The 12,506-nt window shown below is 38.3% G+C and overlaps 1 protein-coding gene across 3 annotated transcripts in view; it reads right to left on the bottom strand.

Annotated features, from left to right (window-relative positions):
• Positions 1-12,506, bottom strand: part of FBXO25 (F-box protein 25) — a 95,086-nt gene that overhangs the window by 41,929 nt on the left and 40,651 nt on the right. For all 3 annotated transcript variants that reach the window (XM_008061916.2, XM_021714384.1, XM_021714385.1), the window contains exons 2-4: positions 7,419-7,522; positions 5,909-5,958; positions 1,448-1,540 (exon numbers count right to left, since the gene is read on the bottom strand). In XM_008061916.2, the coding sequence (XP_008060107.1) occupies positions 1,448-1,540; positions 5,909-5,958; positions 7,419-7,522 (247 nt within the window). The remainder of the gene's footprint in view (positions 1-1,447; positions 1,541-5,908; positions 5,959-7,418; positions 7,523-12,506) is intronic.

Below are 12,506 nucleotides of genomic sequence, written 5' to 3'. Positions count from 1 at the left end.
AAAACTTACAATTTCACAGGTATCATCATTTAGGATGAGACTAAAACATAGTTATTTCTATTTTAGTAAGCCAATTTGAAGAAAAGCTACTCAGTAAATAATAGTAGTGTGTGGTACATAGACCATAAAAATCATGAAGAGGTTCAAATGGCTGAAATTGATAAAACACTGGCCCTTGTCTATGGACTTCCCCTCCTGTAAAGCACAGAAGGATTAGACTTTCTCCAGAGTCAGTGACCAAAGGTGACAAAGCACAGAACCACCAGAAGTCAATGTCTTCCTCCTGAACCTCCACCCTATCCTGACTTTCACCCATCTCAAGATTTAAATCCTTTTATGTAGATAGATGGTCAAGAATTTCTACTAAGAAAACAATTAAGTATGTTCTGAATCATCTCTTCTGACCTATGTTTTTCCTGGTTACTTAAGTCCTGAAAATTCCAACAAGGCCGAGTCAAATCTCAGTTTTATAATCTATAAGAGAGATGCCTATGGAGGACACCTGGCCAGTGAGTAAATATCTATATGAGAACTCAGAAAACAGTGGAAACATCCAGCCTACATACAGCTCAGTGGTGGCTGGGCTTCAGTGAAGCAAAAGGCACAAAGTAAGCTATAGCTATTAGTTACATAAGAAGCCCTGGAAATTCTGCTTGGAACCAAACAGATAAAATTACCTGAGGCTTAATGTTATTTACCCTCTAGGTTTTTTTTGTCCTCCCAGTAACATTTTTAAATGATAAAAGCCATTAAAAGAAAAAGCTTTTCAATGTCTCACAGCACCATTGGAAAAACAAAATTAATAGCTTCATAAATTATACCATATATTTTACTTATAATAGAATAAAGGTGAATGAACCACATAGTAATTCATCTTTAGACAAGTAAAAGCAAACAAGAAATGGAATATATGGCTAAGGTCCTTTCTTTGTGAATATACCCCTAGATACAAATTTCTCCTAAAAAGATATCATTAATGCAATCAGGCTTTTGAGGAGTTCCATTTTGTATAAAATTCCTTTTCTTCTATAAGCTAGTTTTTCCTCTATGAAACAAGGCTTATTCTTTGTGAAAACATGAAGTAGAAAATACACATGAAATCAGCAAGTAAAGATCCCAGGATCCTATCACTCCATTATTGACAGTGTACTCATTACACAATCCTACAAGAGACCACCCTGCAGCGTCTTCAGCAACCACAGAGCCACAGAGCAGGCGAAGGCATGCCCTCTGAGGTCCTGCAACCTGTGATGCTGATATCAGGGGAATCTTTGATTCTTACTGTTTTCTCCTGAACTCATTCCCTTTGTTTTGTTTTCCTACACAGCAAACAGGTGCACTTTTATGCAACAGCCAAAAGCATCAGAAAACATTGTATACTTAACAATCTTCAAAATAGAGTTATTCAAAAGAGTAATCAAAGTAGTTTTTGAAATAAAACACTTACTTTGACCACATAATTAAACCTTCGGATATCTTGAATTGCACTTGAGAAGTCTAATCGATTAAAGGCTTCTCCCAAGGTACAATAGCCATGCCTCTGGAAAAGCAACATAGAACAGTTAAAATAAATCAAATTAGTCAATTAGCCAAAAAGAATAGACAGTTAATGCCACTTAGACTGTGAAATTTGTTTTAAATTTTGGCAAAGTACATTTGTTTTTATTCTGAAGACTGAATTCAGATTTAGATGAGAATATAATAAAATTACAGCAATGCTAAATTTAAGCCATTTATGTATAGCAAGACATTAGGCATTAACTGACATTTTTTAAACCACTGTTGAAGTAATGACAAAGACAAATATTTACTAAATATCTTTCGGGTTTCTTTTGCTGGGGACAAGTTGGAGGTGGACAAAGTTAAGGCAAAAATCATTTAAAAATGGATATATTCTAGGCTATGCTACTAAAAACATATAAATCACCTGCTTGGGTATATTATAAGGATGCAGGTATTATACAGGTGAAATACAGAATCTCTCTGCGGGAATCTCTGTAGGGGGTGGGCGGAATGCTCTCTGTGGGGGAGGCATGCACAGCCCATGTACACATAACACAGGATCTCTCTGCCGGGGAGGCACACTGCCTGGGGTGGATGTAGGACATAGGATCTTTCTGCAGGGGAGGCATGCATTGCCCAGGGTGGAGGTATGCTCCACCACAAAGGATCAAGGGTGGGAGAGGTACCTAAGCAACAGGAAGACACCCCTGAAAACCAGCATCAGGGTGGAGAGAGCTGAAGGCAAGGGCTGGGTGTGACCATGAGCAGCTTCCAGGCTGGGAGCACAGACACCGAACACCCAAAACACCAAAGAAGCTGAAATTAGACCCACAGGTCCAAAAGTCAAAGGAAAAAAATGAAACATAATTTACTTTCAGCATGCAAACACTCTTATTCTATTTTAGATGTTTTTCTATTATAATATACCCTATATTCTATATTGGTTTTTACAGATTTGTACGTTAGGTTTCAGAAGTCCTTTTAAATTCCATCTCCATCCTCCACATTTGAAATATTTAAAATACATGAATAGATTTTCATTTAAAAGTTGTGGGGATAGATAAACTGGAGAATAACAGAAAACATAGGGTGACAGATTATTTCTCAAATTGCATAGAGAAAGTAGCTAGAGTAGTAATACCACCACCTGAGATAACAGATGCACTGTAGAGGTTCATTTAGTTTTGTAACCAAATTCCAAGAATACAGGGGTGCCAAAAATGTATACACATCTTAAGAGATATTATCTATGTATTACTTTCTGAAGTTGAATTGAACTATGGTAGCAATGTGTAGTACAATGTTGAAGCAGCTATGCTTCTGCCATTTTCTTTGATTGTTCTGCCTGTAGCATGGTGACACTATCATTGATTTGATTAATGCCATCTTTTGGGCAAACATCATACTTAAAATGTGTAAACTTTTTTTTGGTACCCCCTGTAGTCCTAATATAGACACTAAGTAATGAAATACATTCATTTAGAACTTTCAAATATGTTGTCTGAGTATCTATGACAAAACATTTTCCTGGAAGCTGTGGCGGGAAGGAAAGTTTAATTAGATATAGATTATAATCTGAAATCACAACTGATATTTCTACTTTATTTCTTTTTCATCATTCTACACAATGGTGCAGCAGACACTTTCTGAAGTTGCCGCCCATCTCACAACAGGATTCACAGAGTGAGCCACAAAAAGCAGATCTGAACCACTGAATGTGCCCACCCTCTGCAGGGGCCCAGAATCACAGCATGTAACCTGAGAAACAGTGGAGCAGCCAGTTGGTGGCATGGACAAGTAGCAGACATGCAAAGGCAGTGGAGGCAGAGACACACCAGCACTGAGTCTGAGTTCTAGCCCCTTCCCAGCATAGTTAGATTCCTGTTCTTAGGATCCAGAGGATATCCCTGCAGCCTCCTTTTTTGCTGCTTATGCTAGTTTAAATAAGGTCCTCTGTTCTGTAATCAAGCAGATAAAATATTTAATATTTAATAAAATATTTAATGGCCTCTGATAAGCTCTAAGTTTTATTTTTTTTACAAACTAGGTTAGAGCCTGTCAAATAATCTTCTAATGGTATATCAGAGTATGTTAAGGATTAGAGTAGATTTATTTGTTTGTTTATTTATTAACAAGGTTTTGCTCTGTCGTTCAGGCTGGAGTGCATTAGCGAGTTCATTGCTTGCTGCAGCCTCGAACTCCTGGGCTCAAGTGATCCCCTCACCTCAGCCTCCTGAGTAACTGGGACTACAGACATGGACCACCATGCCTGGCTAATATGTGTGTGTGTGTGTGTGTGTGTGTGTGTGTGTGTGTGTGTGTGTGTGTGTGTGTGTGTAGAGATGTGGTCTTGCTATGTTGCCTGGCTAATATGTGTGTGTGTGTGTGTGTGTGTGTGTGTGTGTGTGTGTGTGTGTGTGTGTGTGTGTAGAGATGTGGTCTTGCTATGTTGCCCAGGCTGGTCTCAAACTCCTGGCCTCAGACAAACCTCCTGTCTTGGCTTCTCCAAGTATTGGGATTATAGGAGTGAGCCATCAAGTCTGGCCTAAGGTAGTTTTCTCCCATTAACCATCATCAAATAGGCTGTATAAGTTTTCTTTCTCAGAATCTAATTCTTAAGTTTATAGAAAGCTAGGCTAGTTTCAGAACATCCATTAACATTTTTGGAACATTTAACTCACCCTAACATTATATATGATAAATAAATACTCCCTAAATTGTTTTCCCCAACTGCTGCAAAATAAAGTAAATTCTGAGTTTCTCTAAGATTTTAAAGGAACCATGCTTCTCTAATACAAAGAAAGAAATAGGAAACAGTTTAAACAGTTTTGCCTAATGACTCATGAAAAAAACCTTTCATGCACTTGGCAAAAGAAAGGTAGGGAAAGAGCTGAAACGGTTCTGCACAGTTTCAACCCCCATTACTGATTTCACATTAGCCACTCTTTACATGGAATGAGGGACTCACGGATGTCCTAACTCCCAAAATGCACTAGAGGGAGGACACATCCCCATCAGCAACAGGGGCTCATTGAACACAGAAAAGATATTCAATTTTGCGGGAATCCATGCTTGGTGCAAAATAGCCCTTTTGCTGATTCAGTATACACCAGATACAATATGCACATACAGCACGCACACCAAAACACACACAATCACACACCTACCACACACCAATGTATATACACACATACAACCACACACAACACATACCACCACATATCATATATCAATGTATGCGTGAATATAAGCACAACCACACACCCCACACACCAGTATACACAAATATACATACAACCACATACCACACACCAATGTATGCACAAACACAGAGACAACCACACACCACACCACACATCACATACCGATGTGTGCACAAATATATATATAACCACATACTCCACACACCATACACAGCACACCCACACCACACAGCAATGTGTGCATAAATATAAAACCATACACTATATACACTCACATTCAAACATCTACACACACCACACACTGTGTGCACAAATACACAACACACACTATACGCCAATGTGTATAAAAATACACACACAAGCACATACCACACACAAGCACATTAATGTGTGCAAATACACAACCACTTACATAACTACACACTACACACATCATCCATGCACATGCACACAAGCATAAAAATACACACACCCATATCACACAATTAAAAATCATTGCTTCAAAAGCTCCTCATATGCTATCACCTGTTAGAATATTAAACACAAATTTGATGTTGTAAATTTTTATATGATTAATATACTGGGGTGCTAAAAATATATATACACATTTTAAGTATGATGTTCGCTCAAAAGAGAATGTTAATCAAATGAATACAAGTGTTACCATGTGACAGGTAGGACAATAAAGAAAATGGCAGAAGCACAGTTGAGTGAACGCCATAGTATACATTGCTACTGTAATTAAATTTAACTTTGAAAAGTAATACATAGATAACAGCTCTTAAAATGTGTATGCATTCTTTGGCATCCCTGTATTTATTTATTTATTACTTTTTGAGTTGGGCTGTCACTCTGCTGCCCAGGCTGGAGTGCAGTGGCATGATCATGGCTCACCGCAGCCTCAACCTTCAGGGCTCAGGCGATCCTTCTGCCTCAGCTTTCTGAGTAGCTGGGACTATAGGTACATGCCACTATCCTTGGTTAATTTTTTTGACTTTTTTTGTAGAGACAGGATTCCACTATATGCCTAGGTTGGTCTGGAATTCCTGGCCTCAAGCAATCCTCCCACCTTGGGATTATAGGCATGAGCCACCACATCTGGTTGTTATTTACATATCTGTATCATCTTATATTTATTGAATATGAATACATATTCAACAGAAACAATCCAAGATACACTCTTATTTATACTGAATACTTACTTCTTTTGTGCTTTCTTTATGGACATAGATCCATTTTTCACGATAAAAACCTGGAATAAAAATTAACATTTGCTTTTAAAATCTAGCAAATCATTTCAAAATATTCTAAAGGAGTTTCAGTAATTGAAATTATTAATAGAATTATCTGACTTACTGTATTGATTAAGAGATGCTTTTATTTGGTTAAATACAAACAGAATTGCTTTGTTTCCTAATATCAGTTTAGGAGGTGCTGAAACATCTTCACATGAAAAATGATTTAAGATAATATCAAGTCCTAATAACTTAGAAGAACATTAGTATTATTAATGACTAAAGTCATATAAAAGCTCAAATGATTATAAAATGCAATTAAATTATTAAATTCTTATGCACGTGAATAAAAAGTTCTATTCTATTGTTCTATGTGGTATATTCCATAGAAACAAATTTTCACATAACTCAAATCCCAAAGCTTTAAGAAATACTCTACATTCTCCATGTGACCTATCTTCTTTGTATAGTATTCCCCCTTACCCAGTTTCGCTCACAGTTTCAGTTATTACCCCTGGTCAACCATGGTCTGAGAATATTAAATGTAAAATTCCAGGATTAAACAATTCATACGTTTTAAGTTGTGCACCATTCTGAGTAGCATAATGAAATGTTCTGCTGACGCCCTCTGTCCTTCTGGGGATGTAAATCCTTGCTTTGCCAAGTGAGTCCACCCTAGCTGCATAACCTGCCCATTGGTCACTTAATAGCCATCCTGATTATCAGATCGGCTGTTGTGATATCAGAGTGCTTGTTTTACTTATAATGACTCCAAAGTGCAAGATAGTGATGCTGGCATAGTGTTCTATTTTACTATCAGTTATTGTCAATCTTTTACTGCGCCTAATTTATATACTAAGCTTTATCATAAGTGTGTATGTATAGAAAAAAAAAGCATCGCATGGATAGGGTTCAGTACTATCTGTAGTTTCCAGCATCCACTGGGATCTCTCCCCTGAGAGTATGGGGGCCTAGTCTACATTAACTTGTGTCTTGGTGACTCGTGGCTGTGCTGCAAGGCAGAGCTACTATAGAGCTCATACACCCACCCACTCACAGACGCATTCTGCCTCTTACATTACCCTGCTCCCATTAAACATCCTAAACCCCAGCTCTGACCACATCTGTCTCCTACTCCGAACAGTCAGTGACTTTGAAACCAAAGTCAAGACACCCCTCAGATTGGCCTTGCTGATGAAGAATGAACTGAATGCAAAACCACAATTTGGTCATTCAGATGAGTGGGCTGTTTTATAAGTTTTGCTCTTATTTTGTTTACACACATCCTATCAACTAAAATGGTTGAGTTGCAAAATTTAGTTCATCACTAAGTCAGGGGGCAACGCTGGATGTCATGCTGTTATTGACATATCTGTATTATCTTTTGTTTTATAAGGTAGCACTGTCAAAGCAATTTAGTATTCCAATATAATCAACAAGTAAAATATAATAAAGTTATTAATGAAAATAATCTTACTTTGAGTATTTGTGTCATTTCTAAAATGATCCTTTTTCCTTTTTTTGGATGAATATTCACACTCTTCATTATTGAATATTTCTTCATCTTCACTATTCAAGATACTGAAATAAAGATACATTCTATTAAAATATTTTTTCAGGGATATCTTCATTTGGTTTTTCTTTTATAAGAAATACAACAAATATTTGGTGAGCAATGCAGGACACCAAAATAAAAATCATGTTAAGCCAGGCTCGGTGGCTCAGCCTGTAATCCCATGCCTTTGGGAGGCTGAGGTGAGTGGATTGCCTGAGCCCGCGGGTTCGAGACCCGCCGGGGCAGCGAGACCTCATCTCTACAATAAATCAAAAAATCAGCCGGGCGTGGTAGCACACGCCTGTAATTCCGGCTACTAGGAAGGCTGAGGCGGAAGGATCGCCGGAGCCCAGCATGTCGAGGCTGCGGTGGCCAGGAGCGGCCACTGCACTCCAGTCTGGGCGACAGAGTGAGACTCCAACTCAAAAAAAAAAAAAAAAAATCATGTTAAATTCTGAAAGTACTAGTTAATTTTTAGAGACAGATTGTGGGCTTGAAATTACAAGGGTAAAGTTTAATACTATATCCTGGTTCTTTTGAGATCATGGGCTTGAAATTACAACAGTAATGTATAATACATTCTGGTTCTTTTGAGAATGTTATACCAGAAAGTGTCTAACATGTTTTAGAATCTCCCAAGGATCTTGATATGCTCAATCAAGGTAGTTTCAGACACCAAATGCTTTATTAAAACTATACAACCTCTGGGAAAAAGTTAGTGACAATCTGATGACACTGATATTGACTAAAGACTTGCCTTATCCCTGACCCAATGTTGAGTAAACACTTAGTATTTCTGTTTACTCCCTATATTTTAAAAGATTTAACAGAAGTTAATTACCACCATACTGAACAGTTTCTTTCTTTATTAATTTATTTTATTTTAAATATGTGGGGTACAATTCAGGATTAGGAATACAAGTGGTCATCATACAGGTAAAGTTTGGGCCTCCCTTTGGTCCCCACTTTGCCTGGTTTGAGATCAGATACCCTTATTAATGTTATGCAATCCCCCTACCCCCCCCCCGTCCCCTGGCAGTTTCTGGATACTGCCAATCCCTTTCTTATAGTATTATGGTAAATGACCATACTAAACATTTTCTTAGAGGCACCAACCAAATATGCTGCTAAGGCATTTAACTGAAACCAGGTGAAGAAACATCTTTTTTATCATTTACACATATTAAATTAAAAACTTGTCCAATATTTCCTTCTTATGAAATAAAATCAAAGGCAATATCTAAACAGCTTGTACACTATTTCTTAAAAAAAGTTTCTACCTTGTAGTTAAAAAAATAACCCTATAAATAGCAATCTACACCGTCAAAACTTGATGTATAAAATTTTTATTTTCCACATACTGATAACAGATGATTTTATTCTGAAAATGAAGAAGGAAGCTCTGTGGAGACAAACTGGCTAGTGGAGACATGTGAGAATGATGTTCAAATTCAAGGAACTAAAATCACTTATTGCCCCATTATCATTCTTTGACAAGAAAATTGTATGCAAGCCCCTTTCCACTCACCAGTATTCACTTTTAATAAAACAGCTGACTTTGCCAAATGAATCTATTTCTCACTGTCAGAACAGACTTAAACAGTGGTGGCAACATTTGTGAATCATCAAGACAAGTAAAAGAGCATTTGAAAAACATACAAACAACTGAATGTTTTGTGACAGGCATTAAATAATACCAATTCATGGAAATGCGATGATGTCATATTTTATATTTAATCTTACACCAGTTTGTTGTCATTGATTCAAACACTGAATGTAGAAGCTTTCAAATCTAAGAAAATTTTTCTCACTATAATTACAAATACATAAAAGCAAAAGCAGAAATACATTGTTCTCTAGAAATAGTATCACAGAAACAAAAACAATGAGAAAGAAGAAAAGACTGCCAACTAATCTCATCACTCGAGGGTGAGGGGCAGGCATCCTGTGTACCTCAGTTTTGGTATATGAGGGTTTGGCAGAAAGAAGGTGAGCCTTGGGAGATGCCTGTGGAATCAAACATGACCCTCCTCAGATGCTGAGGCCTAGGCAGAGCTTCTGCATAATGGTGTACTCCTGCAGATCTGGGCCTGCGCTGTTGGCCATGACTCCAGGGGGGCTCTGCACACTGGTGAACTCTACAGGTGGAGCTGACTTGCTTAGGCATTGTTGAGATATTTTCTGGGCCAGTGTGGGCATTGACAGGGCTCAGAGAACTTCAGAGTGGGGGCCCTGAGAAGTCTACATCAGACATGAACACCAAGTCTGGGACCACAAGTGACAATTTTTAAAAATGGCAACTTTAGAGAAATTACTTAGTAGCTATTTTTACAAAGTATTTTATTTACTTTTTAAAATGTATTTATTTTTATTTTAAAAATGTGGGGTACAATTCAGGGTTCGGTATACAAATGGTCATTGTACAGGTAAAGTTTGGGTCTCACGTTGGTCCCCACTTTACCTAGTTTGAGATCAAGTACCCTTATTGATGAAGTGTGAACCCCTTCACTCCCTTGGCAGTTTCCCGCTACTGCCAATCCCTTTCTTATAGTAGTATGATAATTGTTCAGGGTCTACTTGTGAGTGAGAACATGTGGTACTCAGTTCTTTGTTTCCGTGATGGATCACTGAGTATTACAGACTCCAAATCCATTCAAGTTGCTGTGAAGTTCATAATTTTGTCTTTCTTTGTGACTGCATAATATTCCATCATGTATATGTACCACATTTTTTTAGTGCAGTCTACTTTCGATTGGCAGCATGGTTGGTTCCATGTTTTTGCCATTGTGAATAGTGCTGCAATAATCTTGCATGTGCAGGTATCTTTTTTATAGAGTGATTACAGTTCCTCTGGGTATATTCTCAGAAGAGGAATTATTGAGTCATATAGAAGGGTGATTTTTCTATCTTTTAGAAATTGCCACACTGTTTTTCACAGAGAGTGGTTGTACCAGTTTACAATCCCACCAACAGTGTAAAAGTGTTCCCTTTTCCCCCGCATCCTCTCCAGCATCTGTTGTTTTTTGAGTTATTGATGATGGCCAGCCTGACTAAAGTTAGGTGGTATCTCAGTGTGGTTTTAATTTGCATTTCTTTGATGACTAGTGAGGTTGAGCATTTTTTCATGAATCTGTTGGCTGCTCGTATGTCTTCTTTTGAGAAGTGTCTATTCATATCTTTTGCCCTTTTATTTCTTTTTTATTATAAAGATGTGGGGTATGATTAAGGGTTAGGTATATATACGATTATGCAGGTACCCTTGTTGATGAGGTATGTCCCTCCCTCCCCTAGCAGTTTCCCTCAACTGCCAATCCCACCCCCTGCCCCTGGAAGTTTCCCACTACTGCCTATCTCTTTCTTATAGTATTATAATTGTTCAAGGTCCACTTATGAGTGAGAACATATGGTACTCTGTTCTTTGTTTCTGGGATAGATCACTGAGTATGATAGACTCTAAATCCACCCAAGTTGCTGCGAAATCCATGTTTGTCCTTCTTTATGACTGCATTATATTCCATTGTATATATGTACCACATTTTTTTGATCTAGTCCAGCTTCAATGGGCAACATGGTTGGTTCCATTTTTTTACTATCATGAATAGAGTTGCAACACTACATATGTGTGCAGGTATCCTTTTTGTAAAATGATTTGAGTTCCTTCAGGTATATTCCCAATAGGGGAATTGCTGGGTCATATGGAAGGTCAATTTCTAATTATTTCAGAAATTGCCACGCTGTCTTGCAAAGAGGTTGCACTAGTTTGCATTCCCACCAGCAGTGTAGAAGCGTTCCTTTTTCTCCACATCCTCGCCAGCATCTGTTGTTGTTTGTTTTATTAATAATGGCCATTCTTACTGGAGTTAGGTAGTATCTCAATGTAGTTTTGATTTGCACTTCTCTGATGATTGAGGCTGAGCACTTTTTCATGTGTTGTTGGTTGCCCATATACCTTCTTTTGAGAAGTATCTATTCATGTCTTTTGCCCACTTTTTAATGGGGCAATTTTTTTTTCCTTTTGGCGTGTTTGAGTTCCTTGTAGATCCTAGATGTTAGGCCTTTGTCAGATATACAGTTGGCAAATATTTTTTCCCATCCTGTGCTTTTGCCCACTTTTTAATAGGGCTGTTTATCTTTTTCTTTTTGGCATGTTTGCGTTCCTTGTAGATCCTAGATGTTAGACCTTTGTCAGAAATACATTTGGCATGTATTTTTTCCCATTTGGTGGACTGTCTCCCCACTCTCTTGATATTTTCTTTTTCTTTGCAGAAACTTTTCAGTTTGATGAGGTTCCATTTGTCTATCTTATCTCTTATGGCATGGGCACTTGGGGTTTTGATCAGGAATTGGCTGCCAGTTCCAATTTCCATAAGGGTGTCTCCTGCGTTTTCTAAGGTTCATATAGTTTGAGGTTTTACATTTAGGTCTTTAATCCATTTAGAGTTGATTTTTGTGTATGGTGATAGGTAAGGGTCTTGTTTTAATCTTCTGCATGTGGTCAGCTAGTTTTCTTGTTTGTGTGTGTGTGTGTGTGTGTGTTTTTTGAGTTGGAGTCTCACTCTGTCACCCAGACTGGAGTGCAATGGCTGCTCCCGGCCACCGCAGCCTCGACCTGCTGGGCTCCGATGATCCTTCTGCTCAGCCTTCCAAGTAGCTGGAACTACAGGCACGCACTACCACGCCCGGTTAATTTTTTAATTTATTGTAGAGATGAGGTTTCGCCAAGTTGCCCAGGCGAGTCTTGAACCCACGGGCTCAGGCAATCCACCCACCTCAGCCTCCCAAAGCGTGGGATTACAGGCTGAGCCACCGAGCCCCGGTTGTTTTTTTGAAAGAATTTATTGAAAAGACAGAAAAGCTCCCACAGTGGGAGGAGACCCGAAGGGGTTGTCCCAGCCAGTTTTCCCAGCACTGTTTACTGAATGGGTTCTCCTCTCCCCAGTGATTGTTAGTGGAAGCTTTGTTGAAGATAAATAGGGTTGAGAAATTAAGGTTTTGCTTCCGGAATCTCTA

This window comes from Carlito syrichta, unplaced genomic scaffold, assembly GCF_000164805.1.
Source record: "Carlito syrichta isolate Samal-C Ts95f unplaced genomic scaffold, Tarsius_syrichta-2.0.1 Scaffold305639, whole genome shotgun sequence".
Classification (NCBI taxonomy): Eukaryota; Metazoa; Chordata; class Mammalia; order Primates; family Tarsiidae; genus Carlito; species Carlito syrichta.
This window is presented reverse-complemented; position numbering and strand designations above follow the sequence as displayed.